A 23,077-nucleotide genomic window follows, 5' to 3' on the forward strand; every position below is an offset into this window, starting at 1 on the left:
AGGAGGGAGAAGTGATTTGGTTCTCTTGATCACTGTATGTACGTCTGTCATCAACACTCACTCCAAGGATTCGTGCCTTCTTGACAGGAGTTGGAAGGGTTCCCAGCTTTTGTGGCCACCACAAATTGGACCAGAAAGTCACCAGGTTCCAGAATAGGATGACCTCCGTTTTACCCAAGTTTAACTTCAGGCAATTGTTGGCCATCCAATCATTGACAGCCCACATGCAGTGACAACAATTTGTTTATCATCGGCAAAAGACATGAGTGAGAATCCACACTGTCTGATCAAATCAGCCAGACTGGTTATGCATAGAAAGTATTTTTTTTTTAGTTCATGCTTGTGGTAAAGTATTAGAGCACATTAGTTTGGGTTAAAGGAGCAACTTTCATGTTGATAAGCATCATAACACTTTACTGGCCTTTTCCAACCTGCTGTTAATTTCAGCTTGCGCTACGTTAAGTGCACAGTTCCCTCTGCGGATGTGTAGAAATGTCATAGGGCACACGTTTGAAAGATGTATAAAAAATTGCAAACCCTTTATAGGACACCGGGCAATCAGGAACAAGAAACAGGTATCTAGAGCTGTGTCCTAAATTGGTTATTAATGATAACTTCACCAACGGTTTCCCCCATGCAGGTAAACAGCTTATTGCTAATGGTTGTATTACTGAGCCAACTATGAAAACAAAAACTGCAATAGTGATGAAAATAATCACTGATTATATTCACACATAAAGTTACACACAAAAAAATTAAAACAATTGCACAAACTCATCAGCATAAAGGAGATATCCATGCTTACCTACTTATTAACACGCACCATCCAGATAAACCTCTTAAGTACAGAAAACTAAAAATTCAGATGTTAAATTTTTTTGCTGCGTTGCTACTTATACAAATCCATTTAGCTTTGTGCATTCCAGTTAGTACCCGCGCCTGCCTTATCTTTGTACCCAAAATACTATTCTTCTAAACCTGACATTTGTTTTTAATGTTCGTTCTCTAGTCCAAATGTAAACAGTATCAAGAGGTCCAAGAAAATTGCCTGATTTTAAATAGAAAGGCTTTATATCTACAAAGAATCAGCACTAAAAAGGAAAACTGAAATATGGATTTAATTAGTCTTATCTAAATTTACAATTTGATTTGAGAATTAATGTTGAAGATAAGAAGTATAATAGATGTAAAGTAGAGACATTGATAGAACAGGTTATTTCTTGTGCATTGTCCGGTGCACTTGTTGCTTCCCCATCAGGGCCTCCTTTGTGTTCATCTCGGGCTTCAGCAAAATAATGTAACATTTGGGGAAAAATATGGAGCCCAGCAGGCCACTACTGGAGCACAGGATAGAAAATACCTCCACAGCCACCATATAGCTGCCCTTTGTACTCAAATACACAGGGATAAATAACACCCACACAGCTGCGAATATGAGCATGCTGAAGGTGATCAGCTTGGCCTCGTTGAAGTTATCAGGTAAAGTTCTTGCGAGGAAAGCCACCACCAAGCTGCAAGTAGTCAAGGCCCCCATGTATCCCAGCATGCCCCAGAAGGCAAAGGGGGATCCTTCATTGCACTGAATTACAACCTTTCCCACCCTGGATTTCTGATTGATTTCTTGGAAGGGGGGACTGACCGTGAGCCAAATTATACATATGAGAACCTGGATGCAGGTGCAGATGAAGACCAGGGTATTTAACAGCCCAGAACTCAGCCACATCCTTGTGCTGCTGTTTGGCCTTGTGGCTTTAAAAGCAATGAGCACCAAGACAGTCTTCCCCAGGATACAAGAAATGCACAGCACAAATATGATTCCGAATGTGGTTTGCCTCAGCATGCATGTGACAGTGGTGGGGTAACCGATGAACAGCAGAGAGCACAGGAAGCAGAAGATGAGGGCTGCGAGGAGGAGGTAGCTAAGACTGCGGTTATTGGCTCTGACGATTGGAGTCTCTGAGTTCTTAAAGAAAAGTATTAAGATGGTGAGTGCAAGAAGAGCTCCAGCTAAGGAGAGGGAGACTAAAGTGATGCCGAGAGGATCCTCATAGGACAGGAACTCCAGAGACTTCTTCCGACATCCATCCCTCTTCTCTGTTGGCCATTCTCCATCAGGACACATCATGCAGTTGGTGGAATCTTGTGCAATTCCCAACAAGCAAGAAGTATAGATAGAAAACAAAGGATACAAAAATGAGAAGAATGAATGACAGGGAAGCAGGAGAGAAAACAGCATTTTACCAAAACACAATTTTGATATTCAGGAACACAAAATAGCAGTGTAGTATCTCTCTTGGTGTCAGTGTTATCGTTATGCATTTGTTTAATGTGCCTGGAGCAGTAGTGGGATATCTATGCATGTGGCATGTTTTTTGGGTTCTATTTAAGCAAATGAAATTTGACTGCTTGTCTCTGTCAGATTGCTTCATTAAAGCTCTTGAACTCATTGCTTGTTGGACCCCTGTTATAACACTGATGAGGATAGGATGAGGCATATAATAGGAAGTCCTAAGAGTTAACCACGCTAAGCAGCTGTCATATGAGACAATACAGGTGTATTTATAAAGAAAGAGAATGTACATGTATTGGTACCTAGTCAATAGTACTTATTTTATCAATTTTGAAAAGATGAATGGCAGAGTGGACCCATCATGATTCAAACCTGTAAGCGTTCACACAGAGGCCCCTTCTGTGGTTGGATGAGCCACCAGATTCAGCAACAAAGTATCATAACAAATGACTCCAATGGGTACAGTGGGGCAGATTTACAAGCCCCATGTGCCACCAGTATGTCACTTTTTGTGACGTACTGGTGGTGTATTTAACTGCTCCTTATTTACAAGGACAGGAAAAGCCACCCTACGTGGCTTTTCCTGTCCTTGTAAATATGGTCCCTTTACACGCAGCACTTTGCGTAAAAGGGGCGTTCCGTGGGTGTTGCTGTGGGTGTTCCCACCCAACACCCATGGACTTAGACACATTTCCAGTTTTACGACAAATCGTAAATCTGGAAATGCGTCAGTATGCGTAGCGAGGCGCAACGAGGAGAAATGTTTTCATTTCTCGTCGTTTTTCCTCTTTTAATGCATACTGCATTCTACAGCATGTATTGAAAAAGGAAAATGCCGTAGTAATTGTTTTTGTGCAGGAAGGTGCAGGAAGGTGCCCCTTCCTGCACAAAAACAATATTCCCATGAGGCAGGCATCCATGCACCATGGTGCAAGTGTGCCTGCACCAGTGCATGGCAGCTGTTTGTGCGCCAGCTCAGGGGAGAGCACAGGAATGTGACATATTATTGTAAATATGTCGCATTCATAGGCACTGAAAGGGACTCAGGAATATACGAAGTTACATCGCGGTGTTTACACCGCGATACCTTTACAACGCAAGTATTACAACGCAAGTCGTTACAACGACTTACGCTGGAGGGTGCTGGATTTAGGAATAATATGCTTTACTATTCCAATTCCAGCCTACGTTACAGTAGGGAAGGTGTTGGAATAGTAAATCGTACTATTCCTTAGCTAAGAGCGCCATCCAGCGCAAGTCAATGTAATGACTTGCATTGTAATACCCGTGTTGTAAAGGTATTGCGGTGTAAACACCGCGATGTAACCAATGTTTTCCGCTGTGACTCAGTGCGGCGCAGCCAAATGGCTTGCGGAATGCACTGAGTCACTTTCTCGTAAATCTGCCCCAGAGTCTCTAGTAACAGAGGTCTGCTACTGCTTTTACATTATTTATATGTATAGCCCCTGTTGTGCTGTCTTAAAGGCCTTCCAGGTCGGGCAGACAGGCATCTCTGAGAGCCTGTCAGTGCAGTGCTGCTTGTTTGCTAGTGCTAAAAACAGAACGCACAGCTGCAGGAGAGGGGAGGAAACCTCAGGGTTCTGTGTAACATCATAGAGAACTCAAGCTTTGCTCTTGTTGTCTACTTGATGTCACTCTAAACCCCTTAGTGAAAAACATTCCCATAATTCACTGTTACCCATCTATAATTCTACATTTTATCATTGTTTATCCATTGGTCATTTGATGAAACCAATCTTGTCCACGCACCACTGCGTCTTCCCTCACCCACGCCGAATGTTTATCTTTCAGCGCTTGCTATCTTGAGTTGATTGAATCCCTGGTGTTCCTTCTTCCTGGCTGATTTATAGGGGCTCTCTGTGGTATCTGCTTCCAGCTTGCTGCTCAGCCAGTGAGGGTGTAGAATGTTAGCATGAGTGTATGATGTCATAGAGTGTTGTGTGCGTGCATGAGAGTCAGTTGAGAGTAGGGCTGAGCAGCAAGCAGGCTGCTGCTGTTGGGGTTCGTTTATTGTACCTTACTTCATTTATTGTTTACTTAATAAACTACATGAACATACCATCCTGAATACGGACCATTCTTCCGTTACGACACTGGCAACGATTGAAGAACCTACATCTGTTTCTCAAGGATTTTTGAATTTTGAAAAACGAAGCAACTACAAGGTAACCACTTATGAACCTTAAAGCATACTGGCACCATCTTAAGAACCTCACACCGGTCGCCCTCAACACCTACGTGCCAGTTTCTGCTTCAATTCCTTGTATCTTCCAACTGTTACCGGCCTTGGAGTGTTCCGCCTCTTTCCATGAATGAAACCTGACTCTACTGCCTCTGCAGCCTTGGAACATTATTCTACCACTGTGAATGCATTTTTTTTTTTTTTGGAACCAGCTTTTCTGTCTACCGGCTTCATATGCTATTTGCCGTTCTGATGCCAACTTTCCTTCCTCCCTTCTGATTCCTGCTCGCAGCTGATACCACTGACGTTGCTTCCAGGATATATAGCGTTCTTCAGGACCTATGGGGGGGTTTGTTAACTCTAAACTATCTACATTACACAACCTAGTTGGTTGGGATTAATGATCAATCTATGTATTGAATACCTGTTGGTACCGGGAGCTACCCTAGTCAGTCAATATCCAGATATCAACAGTACTCGGTGGGTTGTACACGAATGTGACTTCCTCTAGATTAAGAGGGCGTCTTCCTTTCGAGTACCGTGTCACGACCTACCTTCTCCACCGAGTCCGGACTCGGTGGAGAGGGTAGGTCGTGACACGGTATTCAATACATAGATTGATCATTAATCCCAACCAACTAGGTTGTGTAATGTAGATAGTTTAGAGTTAACAAACCCCCCCATAGGTCCTGAAGAATCGCGAGTATAAATTACTCATTGCGAGAAACATGTTGACCCAGTATTGCAATATACATACCACTTGAATAGGAGTCATTACACTCACACAAGTGCTCTGTATACACGTTTTTAACTAAGGTAGGAAGCCATCTGAATAAAATGTACCTCAAACAGGCATTCCTTACCCTATTTTAATATCACTTGTCTTTATCTACATTTATTTGGCCCCATACCCGCACTTCATCTATACGGCAGTCGGATTGAAGATCTCCGCCAAAGAGCCCCTTTTTAGGGAGCCCGTCGGGCATTGCACCGCCGGCCCGACGAGGAGCAGCCCAAATGATGAAGCATGACACCTGCAAGGGTGTGTGAGGGCATTTAAATCCGACATAAGGATTTTCCACACTGACTGTACGGTGTGTTTTATCCTCCTGAAGCCTTTGCGTTTACACTACTCTATCTCCTTCTTCTCTGAGGAACTATAGGAACATCTTTTGTTATTATTGTACCAGGGGCCCCTGTTCCTATTGGACCTCCCATTCCTTTGTGAGTGGAAAACGGCCTCTCCTGTCCCTCCATTTGTCCTCCAGCCTAAATAGAAACCATCTGCAAGGCGCCAGGCATGATCTCACAAAACCCTGTGTGATAGACAAGAAGATGCAAGCAAGCATGGCGCCGCCCACCCTCAACGCCCGGTTGGATACTGAAATGCAGTCTTAATGGGAATTTAGAGGGCTCCTTAAACTTCTGGGCCCCGGTACCACTGCACCTTCTGCACTATTGTTAACTACGCAAACGTCCAAATCATCAAACAGCAGGCCTCTCTGCATGCAATGGGTACACCTATCTGCCTACAACAGTAAACAACGTATTTATAATAAGAAATGCGCATCTGCAAGTTGCCGCAGCACCAGCGCTACTGCTTTAAAAAATATATATATAGCTTGGGTGAGGGGATACAACACGGGGCAGGAAAAATCTAGAGGGGCAACATCGAGGGTGAGAGGAAGCAAGAGGAGGGTAAGGGCGAAGAAACGAGGGGGAACACACAGTGCTTCTAGTGTAATCAGAGGTGCTAGATGTTATCTAAACAACATCCACCCAATTGTGCAAAAATTAGAGCTCTGTAGTCGGCAGTTAGTTGGTAAAGTTTCTACGAAGTGCACCACAATAGTTTACTAACTGGACATGCATGGAAAGAAAAACCAGTGTAAAATATAGCACGTGATCTCAAGTCTTCCACATCAGAATTTAATTTCAATTTAGCACATAATGATTTACAGGGCAAGTCTGAAAGGCTGCGCACTTGTGAAGTATACAAAAGATACTAATGCAGAGCCAGGCATAACTATGCCCTGTTTCTACACATCATTAATCAATTAATGTGAATGAAATTAAATGTAAAACACTTATTGAAAATATTATGTTTAACAGATGTAGTATAGTACTTAATCAATCAAGATACTTATAAAGTGCACTACATACCCGTGAGGGTCTCAAGGTGCTGGTGGGGGAGGGGGTGCTGCTACTGATCGAAGAGCCAGGTCTTGAGGACTCTTCTGAAGGCCAATAGGTCTTGGGTCTACCGTAGGTTGGTGGGGAGGGTGTTCCAGGTCTTGGCGGTGAGGTGGAAGAAGGATCTGCCGCCGGCTGTCCTTCTTCGGATGCGGGGGACTGTGGCGAAGGCGAGGTCGGCAGAGCGGAGCTGGCAGGTGGGGGTGTAGAAGCTGAGGCGTCTGTTGAGGTATGCTGGGCTGGTGTTGTGGAGAGCTTTGTGTGCGTGGATGAGGAGCTTGAAGGTTATCCTCTGGTTGACGGGGAGCCAGTGCAGGTCTCTCAGGTGGGGTGAGATGTGGCTGCGGCGAGGGATGTCGAGGATCAGACGTGCTGAGGCGTTCCTACGTAGAGGGCATTTCCGTAGTCCAGTCTGCTGATGACGAGGGCCTGGGTGACTGTTCTTCGAGTTTCGGTGGGGATCCACTTAAAGATTCTGCGGAGCATTCGGAGGGTGTTGAAGCAGGATGAGGAGATGGCGTTGACCTGTTTAGTCATGGAGAGGGTGGAGTCGAGGATGACACCTAGGTTGCGTGCGTGGTCTGTGGGTGTTGGGGCGGTTCCCAGTGCGGTCAGCCACCAGGAGTCGTCCCAGGCCGAAGGGGTGTTTCCGAGGATGAGGACCTCTGTCTTGTCCGAGTTCAGCTTCAGTCGGCTGTCCCTCATCCATTCATGCTTTTGTGGAGGTTGGTTTTGGCAGTGTGAGGGTCTTTGGTGAGAGAGAGGATCAGTTGAGTGTTGACGGAGTAGGAGATGATGTTGAGGTCGTGCTGTCGGGCGATGTGGGCGAGGGGTGCCATGTAGATGTTGAACAGCATCGGGCTGAGGGAAGAGACATGGGGTACGCCGCAGATGATATCGGTGGCCCTGGAGCGGAAGGGGGGAGGCGGACGCTCTGGGTTCTGCCGGAGAGGAAGAATGTGGTCCAGTCCAGGGTCTTCTCTTGGATTCCGGCGGCGTGGAGGCATGTGCGTAGTGTATTGTGGCAGACCGTGTCGAAGGCGGCTTACAGGTCCAGGAGGATGAGGGCCGCTGTTTCTCCGTTGTCAAGCAGGGACCTGATGTCATCGGTGGTGGCAAGGAGGGTGGTTTCAGTGCTGTGGTTGCTGCGGAACCCGGACTGGGATGGGTGCAGGATGCTGGTCTCCTCGAGGTAGCGGGTCAGTTGTTTGTTGATGATTTTCTGGGTGACCTTCGCCGGGAACGGGAGCAGGGAGATGGGTCGCAAGTTCTTGAGGTCCTTGGGGTCTGCCTTGGGTTTCTTGAGTAAGGCGTTGATCTTGGCATGCTTCCAGCTTTCCGGGAAGGTTGCTGTCTCGAAGGAGATGTTGATTACTTTCCGGAGATGGAGTGCGATGGCTGTGCAGGCCTTGTTGAAGACGTGGTGAGGGCATGGGTCTAGCGGTGATCCAGAGTGGATGGTGTTCATGATCCCGCTGGTGTCCTCGTCGTTGATGCTGGTTCAGGAGAGCAGGCGGTTGGTGTGGGTGGTGGTCGTGGGAGCGGTGGTTGTCGGGGCAGTCGTGGCGTTGAAGCTGTTGTGGATGTCGGCGATCTTGCATTGGAAGAAGGTGGCCAACGAATCTTAGAGGTCTTGCGAGGGCGGGATGTTGTTGGTGTTGGAGCTGGGGTTGGAGAGTTCTTTCACGATGTTGAAGAGCTCTTTCCTGTTGTGTGCGTTGTTATCTAGGCGGTCTTTGAATGAGGCCCTCTTGGCGGTTCTGATGAGTTGATGGTGTCTGCGTGTGGCGTTCTTGTGGGCTGCATGGCTGTCCGGTGTTCGTTCGCGGAGCCAGTTCTTCTCCAGTTTTCGGCATGTTCGTTTGGAGGCCTGGAGGTCTTCGGTGAACCAGGTGGCTTTCTTGCTGGTGTGGCTGTTGGAGGGTGTCTTTAGTGGGGCGAGGGTGCTTAGAATCTGGGAACATCGAGGCCTAATGCGTCTCAAATCAGTCTGGACCAACCATATTTATATGGATTAATCTAAAAATACTCGTTTCCTTCAACACATTCCTAAATGGACTTTTAGAGACTAAGATAACTATAACAATAGAGGGCCTATTACGATGTCGGTTGAAAGGCCTCCGACCACAGGTCGGAGGCCTTATCACCGACATCTTCGGTTTCAATTCCAACTGGCTGATTTTGATTCAGTCTGTCGGAATTGAAACCGGCCGGTCATTCCGGCTTGCTTCCAACAGGCTCAAGGAGCCTGTTGGCCAGTCTGAACTGGACCATAATCCAAACGAACGAATGTTTACGCCGTCCGGATTACGATGCATGGTTTCCAGCTAGGTTTCCATGATGGCCTTTCCGACATGAAAACCCTGTTTATTCCACGAGTTGCAGGGATTAACACCACCTCACATTTCCCTGTGGGAGCATGTACTACAGCTGGTTTACGGTTGTAACACATGCTCCCATAGAGAAATTTCAGAATGCGACGCACCATGTAAGGTTGCATCATAATGAGGCGGTCAGGACCACCAACTGGAGGTCGGTCCGTACAGTTTTGGAGATGGTGTCGGGTGAACACAAGTCCGCCCGACATCGTAATAGGCCTCTTAGTGTTACTAACCCCCACTCACTCAGACATACATATTTATTGACATCACCACCATGATGGCCTGGGTGGGCCTCCTGGAGTTCAAACCTGAGGCCAGCTGGTGAAAGAGACCTCGAAGGCACATGTAGCAACCACCTCAGGTGCTTCTGTGTCAATGTGTATATTTTATTCATGTTACTGAGTGAGTGGCGACATATGCAGATGTTTTTACATCTGTTAAGTAAATGCTGCTTTGCGTTAGTAACTGCAGCAGAGCAAATGTGTAGATTTTCTGCATGAGATAAAACTGTGCTTCCCTATGGAGCTGTTGCATGACCGTTTACAAGGCTTTATTCAATATGGACCCTAAGTAGAGACCAACAGATTGTTCTTTGGCAGCTATCTGATGGAATGAACTCCCACGAACACTGTGATTACACAAAGTAGCTTCCCCTGTGGAAAGGATACAACTACTGCTAACACTGGTGACACCATTGCTACACAATCCAGCATTAACTGTAATATTTGTACATGACCCCTAATTGCGACTACTGTACTGCAGGAAGCATTGTCACTGGAAGCAGCATCACATCATCGCTCATTGCTGATAGTTATATGACTTAGATTGCTGGCATTAATCAGGAACATTTTAGAATCATATTTATCTATAGATCCAATACCACTAAGCCCTTTACTGTGTCACCAGGTGCATATACTGCATGTCCTGATTGGTGACAACCACTGGGCTTCGTTGGCTGTAAAGAAATGTGCAGTGACGTGCTCTTCTTTCTGGAAAAGGCACACTTGGTTGTGGATTCAAGATTTTCATTCACGCGGTTGCACAGCGGCTTGCGTACTAGTCAACTTCATCTGTATAGTGTTTGGCTCAGAGGTGGGTGAAACTCTTCTTGAGTGCATAGGAGCATTGCTATCCAGACACTCCCTTAGCTTTCTAGCATTTGGCCAGCGTTGCTCCTTTTTGCTGGACAGTGCAGTCTTAACTGGCTTGCCATTTTTTATCTTCCTGAGCATGCTATAGAGTGAAATCCACAACTGTCTCTCTATTGTTTACTCCTCCCACCCATTGGGTGAGTGGGAGGAGTAAGTAACCTGAGGGGTAGGTAAAGCAGCACAGGGAGAAGAGGAAGCAAGGGAAGCAAGGGTCAGGGTCAACACAGAAGGGAGGAAGCAACAGGAAGTGCGTGTGTGTGGGGAGTGCAACACGGAAGGGGACAAAAGGAGAGAGAGAGAGGATCATGGGGGGAGAAGTAACCAGGTGAAAAAGGAACAGGGTATAAACACTTAGGGGCAGGAGTGGAAGCACACAGACAGCAAACATGGAAGAGGAGGAAACTAACACGAGGGAAACAGCAGGAAAGGAGGAATACAGAGAGGGATGTGGGAGAGAGAGCTAGATGGGTGCAAGTTTCACAGATGCACAGGGTCAAGACTGATTTGCATATGGCTGTGTCCAAACTGTGTCCAAACAGGAATGGTGAGCTAAAAAACGATGGATTTAGGCCCAGATCTCTGTACTGGGGTGAATGTATGACATTGTTCTGCATTCTGTCCATAAATTGTTCTTTTTGCATTTGTCACCCTGAGTGGGAAGGGTATGCTCAGACGTGAGTCCCGTGCTCTCCATGCCACTGGAATCAAGCTATCCTGGCTGAAGAGGGGTGAAACCGGTCCTAGGATGCTTGTTTCCAGTCCAGGGAGGACCTGGCCTGGCAGTTCGGGCTGGACTGTTCCCATTGGGCACAGGGTCAAGACTGATTTGCATATGGCTGTGTCCAAACTGGAATGGCATGGTGAGCAAAAAAACGATGGATTTAGTCCCAGATCTCTGTACTGGGGTGAATGTATGACATTGTTCTGCATTCTGTCCATCAATTGTTCTTTTTGCATTTGCCACCCCGAGTGGGACGGGTATGCTCAGACGTGAGTCCTGTGCTCTCCATGCCACTGGAATCAAGCTATCCTGGCTGAAGAGGGGTGAAACCCCGAAACCGGTCCTAGGATGCATGTTTCCAGTCCAGGGAAGACATGGCTTGGCAGTTCAGGCTGGACTGTTCCCATGAGGCACAGGGTCAAGACTGATTTGCATATGGCCATGTCTCAACTGGGGTGGCGTGGTGAGCAAAATAACGATGGATTAAACCCAGATCTGTGACTGGGGGTGAATGTTTTGCCAATGTGCAACATTCCGTCCATAATCTTGTGTGTTTTGCTACATAAATATGCTGGCGCAGACCAGATTTCTCGGTAGAGTAAAAATAAAGCGTGTCTATATATGATGAAAAGAGCAGTATAATCACCTTTTCCTTGTGTTTTTCGTCTCTCCTTTAGTGGCCTTGGCCCCCATTTTCTTGCTGTGTAATCCCATTATATTGCTTTCACAGATCGCAACTAGAGATGAAAAGCACACGGCAGCCACTCATTACGGTTCTTTTGGAGGCTTATGCGGCGCTTATACTGAAGATGCCATTAAGCTGGTGTAAATCCATCGTTTATGGTTAACAGTGCCGCAGCAACGTATTATCAAGCTTGGTAACGGTGGGAGTGGCTATGGAGGACGAGTCGTGATTAACTCCGACACCAACCTCTGCAATAGTAAAAGATTGTATGGCTAGAAATGTACCGGGGGATGTTTTCGGATCCATCCACCTGCTCAAGTTTACCAAGTGAAAACGAGCGTTTGTTAATTACAATAGCTGCACGTGTGTTCGGCATACATTAATGCTGTCCAATGTGAACTGTAGGAAGGTTATCTGGAACACGTCCTGAAGTAAATAAAGTTATCTGTTGAAGTCTTCATTACCTTTTATTAAATTTCACCAAAGAGTAAACTGTACCCAAACACCATGACAACCACTACTTCTTTGTTACGATTCGAAAATTCTTAACTTAATACTGTACCCACACTGCAAACATCCACGCAGCTGCACAAAAGCCTACCTTTCGTGCCGATCACTATGCGATGCTAATGTTCCTGACAGCTGAAAGGAAACCAAAAATATTCCCAATTACAAGCCAGTAAACACTGAACGGAAACCAAAGTAATTACCAATTAGAATCCTGTAAACAAGGTAGAAGCACACCCTTCTACGTCATAGGAACAAAGATGGCGTCGACCTGTCGAAATTGGCCGTCCTAAAAGTGGACAAGGCGGAAACCAAAAAGCCCGATTGCCAATCAAGCATCGTCGTTTAACATAAACGATGATGCGAGCCAATTGCAAAGAAGGGCGTGGCTTAAAGCCCCCTTCTGAAACTGTATCGATCCCAAAAGGCCCTCGCAGAGCGAGCAGCGTATGCAAGCTGCAACACCAGGCGAGACCTACCAATGCCGCAATCTCTGCTTCCTGGGAGGCGGGCAGGGTAGTGATAGTGTAATGAGGAGCCTCGCAGCTCAGGGAGCAGATCTGGCAGCCTGGTCTGTGACTGCTGCCGGAGAGACCCCGGCTGTTTATGATGCCCTGCTCCTCCTATAGGGGAGTGGGCTGGGCCTTGTGAAGGATGCAGAAGAGCCTGCTGGCTTGGGAGTAAAAACACTTAGATGATGCCTGAAGGCAAACAATATCACTGACCTAAGTCACGAAGCAGTGGGGAAGCAGTAAAATTATGTTTTTTTAAATATTACTAGATTTAGAATGTGCTTTTACATTGGCTGATTAAATTCACAGTTATCAAGTATTATTGCCATATTATTTTTACAAACCATTGAATGCAAGTTAAAAAAGCAATACAGGACATTTAAAACCCTTGCACTTTGAAGTGAAAGAAAGAAAAATAAACATGCACTCTCAGTAACACAGAGTCTGATATTTGATCTTAGTGTGAATGCTCAGCGAATGTGATATGATAAGATCAAGATTTGCAGGCCTGTTTACAAAAATGGAGCGTAGCTTGGGAAAACAGGACTGATTGAATTGCTTTTTAAAAAAGAAGAAAGTAGTTCCTAAAACACATTGTAAAAACAGTGGATTGATATAGTACTTAGTCCCAGCTCTCGGGACTATTATACCAGAAAGAGGCTTGATAAATGCATGCCATGGACAAATTGGGAGAAAGAATAGGAGAGTGATGATGGAGCCATAAAATGAAAAGCAACAGGCAGGCTGTAAACCCACAATGGATATACAACATATCCAGAAGAGACAACTCTAGCGCTGTCTAGCCAAAACCCCAAAAATATGCTGGATCTGGCCTTTAATACATAACCTAAAAACGTTAGTGTCAGGACTGTCACCAGAAAACAAAATGTTATTATAACTATTCTTGTTTGACTTAAGTAAGTAAGAAACCTTTATTGCGTGATTAATTAAAATCTTTTGCAAAAGAACGCATTAAAATGGAGCAACGTATACAAATGCATTCAATAAAAGAAAAAAACCTCAACATTCAATTACAGTAAGCATTATTTTAAGAGCGTTTGGTTAATATATAAAATCTCTTATATTATAATAAAATTGAATATAACGGAAAAACCGAAACTCCTGATTAGACTGTTGCAATCTTAGTCTATGTCCAGTGTGCAATGCCCTACGTTCTATTCAAGTATAACAGTGGGGGGGTATCGGATTATGATATCTATTTAGAAACAATATGTAGCAGTTTAGGTTATGCAGCTTCTGCCTCTTGAATATGGCCCTGTATATTTAGTGTGTTAAATAACAGTTGAGTTTAACATAACTTTTGCCATGTTTATGAATTTGACCAGTTTGCATGCTAGCTGAATGTCTCTTCCATCAAAACAGGCTTTTAATGCTTGCCTGCGTGTTTGAATCCCTCTCTAGTTCCAGAACGGTTTTAATAGCCGTTTGCGCTCTTTGTCTAGGCCCTTGCAGCTACACAGCAAGTGGAGAATATCCTCTTTGGAATCGCCACAAATTCTGCAGTTCGTAGTTGTTTCTAACCGTTGCCATGGAGGGAGATGCTGGTTTACCGGTAAAACCCTCATAGAACCTCTCTCTGCTCCCTTTATTTTGTACCAGCACTTATTGTAAGCACCCTTACGTGCTACTTGCTGTTTTTGATGGCCAAATTCTAGCCTTAGCTGCACTGGAGGGATATACTGAGGGAGGTTAAAAATTATTTGAATTGTTTTCGACACTGTTTTGTCCAGAACTGTCTCATCCCTTCCTCTCATACATTCACTTTCGTAAGTGATGGTTGGAAGCAATTTTGCTCGAAAGACTTCTAATAGAGGCGTTAGATCTGGGCCTGTGATTTTTTGCTTAATGCTTTTTAATGCTATGGCCAGTGCAGTCCCTCTTGCTCTGATCATTGCTTTGTGTTGTCCAAAAGATCCCTTTCTGTCAAAAATTATACCTAGATATTTGTACTCGTCAACCACCTCCAGCAGTTTACCCCGAAGTTCCCATTGAGATTGCCGTGTTTTCTTTTGGTTCAAAATCATCACTTTTGACTTCTCCAAGTTTATCTCTGGCCCATTTCTATCTGAAAAGCTGCTTGTGGTGCTTATAAGATGTTGAAGGCCGACTGGAGTTCGACTAATCAGTATTAAATCATCCGCATACAGTAAGTTTTACACTGTTAGGCCACCTAGATTTGGGGCATGGTGGATACAGTTATCGAGCTCTGCTGAAAGATCAGACAGGAAGAGGTTGAACAAGGTCGGGGCAAGGACGCATCCCTGCTTCAGTCCCTTGGTGGTCGTTATTTTCCTTGATAGGCTGCTGCCGGATCCTAGTTTTATTTGGATCCATGTGTCGGAATGAAGTGCAATTAGCTGGCTCAAAAGTTGCGGGCCTATTTTCCAGCCAGATAGTTTGGCCCAGAGTTTCCCCCTGTCAATACTGTCAAAGGCAGACATGTAGTCAATAAAACAAACAAATAATGGCTTCTTAATTTTTATTGTGGCGTCTATTAGTAGAGAGAGAGCAAGAATGTTTGTCGCTGTCCCTGTGTTTTTTTGAAAGCCTGTCTGGTTAATGGGAATTAGCCCTTTCGTTGATGCCCATTCGGTAAGTTCTTTCAATATTAGGCCTGCAAAATATTTGGCGTCTATGTCAATAAGGGCTATTAGACTGTAATTCTTTGCTTGGTCCCTACTGCCTTTTTTGTAAATAGGGGAAATAATAGATCCCTTTCAGGAGTCTGGAATCTTTCCCACTTCTAGGCTGTTTTTATTTAAAGAGGGGCCATAGTTGTTCTGCTCAGTAAGCTGGGTCCTGTTTGTATAGACTTGGTGGAATTCCGTTGGGCTCCGGGACACCCTCTTTCCTGCCTTTTGAAATTCGATTTTTGATCTGTTTCATTGTGTGTAGTATATGATTCTCCTCGCCTAAGTTCTTTTGAGATTGCAAATAACACTGGGAGGCCTTGGCGTCTTGGGTAATTTTGTCTGTTTCTTTGTTAAAATGGTGCAACAGATACTTTACCTAGTCTTCTTCTGTTATCTGTGAATTAATTTCATAAGCCCTTGGGTTGTCTAAGTTATTCACTGTGTGCCAGAATCTCGCGCTATTACATTTTGCGTCGTATAACAGTTTGGTCCATATCTCCTCTGTAGATTCGTACTTTATTTGCCAAGTAATTTTGTTCTTTCTACACTTTAGCTTCTTCAATTTTGTCTGTATGACAATATCGGGACCTTTCTGACGCAGTTTGCGGATTACTCTGTTTAGTTCCCTTTTTATTTGCTTCAGGTCCTGGGCTTGGTTTGATGAAGGGCACCTTCTTTGTTTGCTCTTGACCCCAATAGGCAGTCCTTGTTGATTTTTAATTCCACATATAGCTAGTGCGGTGTGTGATTTAGCATTAGCTAAGCAGAGGCTTTCCAAAAACTTCTCCCAGGCCTTGATGTTATTTCCATTGTTCGTTTTATTTTCTTCCCAGCAAATTTTTGCAGTCTCCAGAAATTTCTCCGGGTCCCTTATTTTATATTTTTTTCTCTTACGGTTCGATGTTACTGTTAAATTTTGAATTTCTATTCGGAAAGATTGTGCTGTTCCCTGGATCTCCAGTGTAAGCTTTTGTGGCAGGTGATCGCCACAATCCATTATTCCAATCCTAAAATCACTTACTAGTTTGAAAAGTGGTAACGATATAAAAGTGTAATCTACTGCTGAACTTGCCACCGTATTATGGTAGGTTGCTGCTTGGGGGTAATCACCCGGGAGTCTACCATTTAATGCTATCAACCCCAGACATGTTAATTACATCAGTAAGTCTTTGGATACTTTGGTTTGTTTACCCCACTTGCTTTCTTCCTGGGATGAGATACCCCATTCGAGCAGTGGTTCTTCTGCCGAATTATCATTACCGACTTTCCCGGAAAGGGACATGTTGAAGTCTCCTGAGATGATGTAATGTAGTGTCATCACTTCAGTCATAAACCACATCAATTCTGACACTAGAGATTTTGCGCCAATTTCTTTCTCCCTGGGATGTATATAGATGTTAACCAATACCAGCTGTTGTTCATTTATCTTAGGGCCTGCTATCTCCATCTGAATTGCATTAATACCGTTGTTGGATGTATACTTCATCGTCAGTTCTTTAACTGAGTTTACGGTTTTTATTGAGGCATACGTGGTAAGACCTCCTTTCAGGTGACCGTACTTTGAACTTCTGCTAGCTGGTAAATGATATGACTTGTAGCCTTGTAGGTGGAATGGTTCTGCCGTCCAGGTTTCTTGAAGTAGGACTAGATCGAACTGCTGGAAATACATTATTAGCTCTATAAGCATAATTTTTTACCCTAGACCGTTAATGTTCCAGGAACAGATTTTTAGTCGTGGAGCTTCTTTTTCTTGTTTCATGGTCTGTCATGGGTCTAGGCGCCTGTAGTTGAAGGTTTTGGCTACAGTTCCAATCTTCTGTTATTTACTTCTCGCGTTTATCCCAGATAAGCGGGCTGGCACTAGCCCTAGCTTCTACTGAGGTGCTCCGAGCACCTTTTAGCACAGATTGCGTGGGTCCCCCGGACCTAGTTCTTTCAAGGGGATTCCCGTTGTGCTCCTGGTGGTTTTGAAGTAATGGCTCTGGTTAGCCAACATTGTACTGTGGTTTTATACGAATCCCCCATGCTTCTAGTTGGCAGTCCTCTTTCAAAATCTTCTCCACTGTCTCTCCTGTAGCCCAAGTGGTTTTTGTCATTTCTTGCTCTGATAAATGATTAAGTCATACAAATTCTACAGATTCCAGATCTTGAGTGACAATGCCAGCTAGGTTGTTGATTGAGGTTAAGAATCGTAGAATGTTACCTCTATTTAGAATGTCTCCCAGACCTTTAGATTTAAACTCTGGGATAAATAAAATAATTTTTAAGTTATTCCGCCTAGTAGCTTTCTGGGATGTTTCCATTCTTAGCTGTTTCCCACTCTTGCGGGTATCTAGGTGGCTGGAGTTCATCACCTGCCTCATTCCCGAGTTCCAGTTTAAGATTAGGATTAGTTGCTTCTGCCTGCGCTTTTGGAGCTTTTGGTATTTTTTCAGCCATAGGGTCCTGCATGTTTATTTTTGTGTTTTTTATCTTTTCCGGACATAATGTGATTTGACCAGTTGGGCTTTTAGTTATTTGAATTTTATTATCTATCCAGACTTTCTTCCCCGCTTCTCCTTTGGGATTAGTTATCATCGTTTTTCCCGTTTCCACTTTATTTAGGGTGGGTACCAACAGGTGCTCTGCCTGTTTGAACTCGCTTTTTCGCTGGGAAGATTTGCTTTCGCATAAGGATGGTTCTCCTGCGTCTTCAGGTCCCCTTGGTGAAAGTTCATTAGTTGCCATTATTCTCTCTTGTTGAGTTGGCATTACATTGATGCCGCTTTTTTCTGGAGCCCCCTTTGGGCTCTTGCACATTGGTTGGAAGAAAGCCGTTGTTTCGATGATTGCTTTTTAACAAACTGTATGTCGTCATCTTCGGGCTTACTTAATGGCTCTATGGGGCTGCCCAAGTGCCGCTCTTCTTTTTGAGGATTGGCCTTGAGCTCTATTTGATCTGGTTCCGTAGGCTTACACACCTTGTTGCCAGTGTGTTGCTCGTTGTACAGCTTAACTAGTTTTTCCTTGTCCGAATTTCTCATCTTTTTATTCTTCGCCGGGCGGTGCAGTCGTGTTCTTACTTCCCTTGATTAATTTGGGGTAATTCAATACCTCTTTGGTTGGATTGTTATAGGATTCCTTCCCTAGAGTGCTGCCTTCCCCTCTTCTTTCTCTTGTAGTTTCGGCTTTTTGAATTCCATTATTATTTTTGATGTTATTTACTTATTTCAGTTAGGAGATCTCCCATTACTGCCGGAAGTGTGACAATTTTGTCAATAATTGAATAGCATGCACAGCTTGGGGGACTTATTGCTGTTTCAGATTGGACTCTCTTAATCAGATTATTCAATTCCAGGAGATTATTATTAATGCTTGCAACATTAGTTGCTAAGCAATTAAGAAGAGTTAGCTGGATGTCCATCTTGTTCGAATGGTAGAGAGTTGCGTGGTGTTTAATAGGGACTCCTAAAGCGTATTCTGTTCTGTTGGTACATCCTTAATTTTGCCTTTTATGGCGGACCCTTCATTATGGTATGACTTGTCACTTTTTTCCGCGGTGTATGTGGTGACCAGCTTTTCCCATTCTTCCGTTGTAAGAAAGGATTTTTTCCCCCCTTGAGGGCTAAAGGTCTCTTCGTGTTTGGCTGCAAATTCCTCCGGATTGATGTTGAAACACTTGGGCGTTGAGATTGTTTGATGTCCTTCCGAGACTTGATCGGGGGGGGCGATGACCATTAAGTCTTTTTCTGGGCCCTGGGGTGCTGTGTTCTGGTGTCCAGTCTGATATAGGCGGGGGACAGTTCATCAAGACTCTTTTGGGAAGTCCTATCTTCCTCGAGTTCTGTCAATAGTTCAGCTAACGAGGCGTTGACCACTTTCTGCTCCAAAGATGTATCAGAACGGGAAGATGGTGTAGTTACTTCAGAATATTGTGTCCCTGTTTCTTTCTTTACTTGATGAACAGTCCAAATTGAAATTGTTGGTTCCAGGGGGACTCTGAGTGCCTCTAGGGAACCGTTGTTGTTTTCCTGGGCAAGCTTAGGTGATAGGCCTTTTGTGCCTGTTCCTATCCTTATTCCTTTGGTTCCTTGTAGCATAGATTTTTATGGATTTAGAGGAGAGGGAAGCCCCAGCTGTGTTTCGTTGGCGTAATTCAACACTGCCCCAGCATCTTTTACAAAGAAGAATTTAGAATAGATTTTTGGTTGATGACAAGTTTTTAGTGCTTTCTCGAGTGGCGATCCACTGCTTAATTTTACCAACATTTCTATCACTGCACTGGCCGTTAGGCCTGCTGCTACTGTGTTCTCCAAACTGCTGGTAGGTACATTACTAGGTAGGTTAGTAGGTAGGTTAGTAGGTACTTTAAGAACCTTGTTCTTCTTTTTCCGACTGTTAATTACGCTTGTGACGTTCCGCCTTCCTATACCCGATCGCATCCTTTCTAACCAGCTGACTACTGGGCCGCACGTATTTCTTTTTCCCCCAACACTGCAGCTGAACAACTAGATTTCTTGGCAGTATTCTAATTCTTCTGATGGACTCTGCTTGTTTGACTTGACTTTAGCAGCCTTCAGTTATGTTGACAGTCTGTCTGCGCTGGGCTTTGGATGGGAGCACAGTGCTAAGCATGAAGTGGGAGACTTCTGCAGTGGAAATGCCAGTCTGGAGACCTGAGTCCTGGGGGCTATGCCGGTCAAACAAGACAGAGGGGGGAGGAGGGAGAAGGGAGGGGGGAGCTCTGGTTCTCAGCTCAGCTCACCTCCCAATCCTCGTTTCCTATCCTCATCTGTAGATCTGCTCCTTGCGCCCAGGCACGAGTCAGCTCACAAGAGGGATGAGACGTAAATTATTGGCGTATATTGTAAGTTGTTCTGATCCTGCAACATGCTCCTTACTCCTTGCTTCGGAGTTCACGGCCGCCGCTGTTACCGCCATGATTTTTCTTGGACCCTACGGCCCGCGGTCATATTCCTTGCTGCTCTTGGCCATGAACATTGGAAGCAAAAAGGAAACGTGGCAAGGACCTCCTGTCATGTTCCCCGTTTCTGGTATGGCTGGCGCGCAAGGTGTTGTGTGTGCGCGCACGCACCAGGTCTCTTTGTTCAAATCAGCTAGCAGGTCGGCCATCTAGTCTTCCTAGACGGGACCTGCCTCGAACTAACAGCTGACCGGCACTTCCGGGGGAGGTTCTATATCCAAAGCGAAGCCGCCGTAATCGGCGTTTCGTATTGCCGTACTGAGCTTCGCAGGTGCGAATGCCCTAACTGCAACCGGAAATCCTCCGGACCGTGCAAGGGCGCTTACAGAACCTGGATACGCGGCTCGTGCAAACGCACGGAGTCGCGTCTACTTGGTTACTTGTTTCCCCACAAGCGCAGGAGTGCTTTCTTTTGTTTATTGTTCTCCGCAAGTGCAGGAGCGCTTTCCTTGGTTTTACGAGACCCATGTGTAACACGGGGTCGCGTTTACTTTCGTTTCTTCCCCGAGCGCAGGAGCGCCCTCACAGAGCACCCTCGACTCGTGCAAGGCACGAAGTCATACTTTGCTCCACAGTGCCAGAAAGCGCAGAAGCGCTTTTGTTTTCCTTAGGAGTGCATACTCCTGTACTTTGGCAACCAGCGCAGGAGCGCATACTCCGGTACTTTAGCATCCAGCGCAGGAGCGCATACTCTTCCTTTTCCAAAGCAGCCTTTGCAGAGGCAGGAGATTGCCGTTTAGCTACTCACGGATCAGTGGTGTTCGCAACGCTGCTTCTTTGGGGATCCAGAACACTGCTAACTGGTCTTCTCCGCTCTATAAGCGCTGCGTCTCAGGTGACTATGCTTTTTCTTCAATTCTGTGTTGTTACTCCTTGTTACCTGTGTCTGGCGTGTGTGCTACCCATCTGTTCCATTCCTTAGGCGGTGTCCACCACGAGACCCCAAGAGGATCCGAGGGCAGATCTCTCCCAGCATCCTTCTATGCTGCTTACACATTATTTTGGTTGCCTCCCCCAGTCCCCTCTTCATCCTAGTAAGTGCTCAGCCCTTTCCAGGAGATGTAGGGAGCTGCAGGGGGTTGTCCACGTCGTCCCTGCGGGATTACTCCACAAACAGACGGTGAGTGTTCTGGGGACTTGACAGAATACGAAGCCCACGCTGAATATCCCGCCTGGACGACATGGACAACCCTGATGTCACTCTGCAGGACATAGCCGTCATGCTTGCTAACATACAAGCGGAAAACCGTAGTTTACGACAAGACATAACGACCTTACAAGGGCAGGTGGGCACAAGTCTTACAGGGCCTTGGGGGCCATCCCCTTCGGTCAGGGCAAGGCAGGAAGGATTGTTGAGGCACCCTACTGTTCAACCCTGGGGGTCCCTTGACCTCTCCCTCTCCTGCTTCTTCGCCCATACAGATAATAGCCCAGCATCCTGCACAATTGGCCGCTCCAGAACGCTTTTATGGTGACAGCTCTAAATATAGCATATTCCTCAACCAATGTCACCTGCACTTCATGGACCGATCTTCTGCCTTCCCCGAAGATGCCTCCAAGGTAGCCTTTGTCCTCTCCTATCTGGGAGGCGACGCTGCCCAATGGTCCATACCCTTGGTGGAAAACGACCAACCACTACTCTACAGTTTTCCGGTGTTCAAGGAAACCATGCGGCGTATGTTTGCGTGCCATAGGTTAGTTCAAGCCGCAGATAACGATTTACTGAACCTAAAGAAGGGTAATTCTGACTTGTTACACTACATCATCATGTTCAACCGGTTGGTAGTGGAAGCCCGATGGCCAGAGTCCAAACAGGTGTCTGTTTTTCACTGAGGCTTGTGCGATGAATTGAAGGGCCTCATCTCCCAAATAACAGAACCACCAGAGGAGATCAGCCCCTTCATCGACATGGTAGTCAAGCAGAACTACTGGTTACAGGAACGTAGGAGTGAAAGGTGAAAAGGGGGGGAGGCCAGACTCCCCGTATACAGAGAAGCAACCAAAACCCATGATACCACAGAGCCCATGCAGATAGGCGGCATCCGTGGCCCCCTAACCAAGGAAGAAAAAGAAAAGAGGCGAACACAAAACCAGTGCCTGTATTGCGGCAAGAGTGGCCATTTCGTCAGAGAGTGTCCGGTTAAACCCCACAAACCGAAAGAGAAGACTCCTTTCGCTCTCCCAATATCCTGAGGAGACGGGCTGGGAAACGGGGCAACCCAGTAGCAAACGGGGTCTGTCTACTGGGGTGGTGTACCGAGAAAAAACAGACCCCTGCCTCCCACGTTAACCCTCGACACATGGGCATGCCCGTGTTCTTGTGATCCCCCACCGGACTATCCTGGCACGTCACCGTCTTAATCGATTCGGGAGCGACTGGCAATTTCATAGACACCCGATTCATGGCCAGCCTGGGCATGTCCAGAAAAGCAAAAAAGAAACCAGAGACAGTCAAGGCAGTGGATGGCACAGACCTGACCTCTGGACTGATCCGCTATCAAACCGAGGACCTGGAAATGACGCTAGACAACAAGAATACTGAGAACATCGCCTTCGACGTCATCAACGCCCCACAGTTCAGACTGATACTAGGCATCCCCTGGCTGGTACAACACAATCACCACATAGACTGGGTGCCCAGGAAGCTGATGTTAGCATCAGCTCATTGTATTCCTTCTTGCTACCCCTCCACCGAGAAACCCGGCACCAGAACGATACAGGCCTGTGCACTGCCTTTAAATGGGATGGGTATGGTCACACAGGGGGTTATTCCTGTGGAATACCAGGATCTGGCCCAAGTGTTTGACGAGAAAGGCG

At 45.7% G+C, this 23,077-nt stretch overlaps 1 protein-coding gene across 5 annotated transcripts in view; it reads right to left on the bottom strand.

Moving 5' to 3' along the window:
• Positions 1–706: 706 nt before the first annotated feature.
• The window catches only part of LOC146809791 (vomeronasal type-2 receptor 26-like), a 230,560-nt gene continuing 208,189 nt past the window's right edge, over positions 707–23,077 (bottom strand). For 2 of the 5 annotated variants that reach the window (XM_085616650.1, XM_085616651.1), the window contains exons 2-3: positions 12,226–12,266; positions 1,101–2,139 (exon numbers count right to left, since the gene is read on the bottom strand). In XM_085616650.1, the coding sequence (XP_085472776.1) occupies positions 1,214–2,125 (912 nt within the window). In that variant the 5' untranslated portion in view covers positions 2,126–2,139; positions 12,226–12,266 and the 3' untranslated portion in view covers positions 1,101–1,213. Of the gene's footprint in view, positions 2,140–12,225; positions 12,267–23,077 lie in introns of all 5 variants that reach the window. The other 3 variants (XM_085616649.1, XM_085616648.1, XM_085616647.1) reach the window with 3 other exon arrangements.

Source organism: Triturus cristatus, chromosome 7 (genome assembly GCF_964204655.1).
Source record: "Triturus cristatus chromosome 7, aTriCri1.1, whole genome shotgun sequence".
Taxonomy (NCBI): domain Eukaryota; kingdom Metazoa; phylum Chordata; class Amphibia; order Caudata; family Salamandridae; genus Triturus; species Triturus cristatus.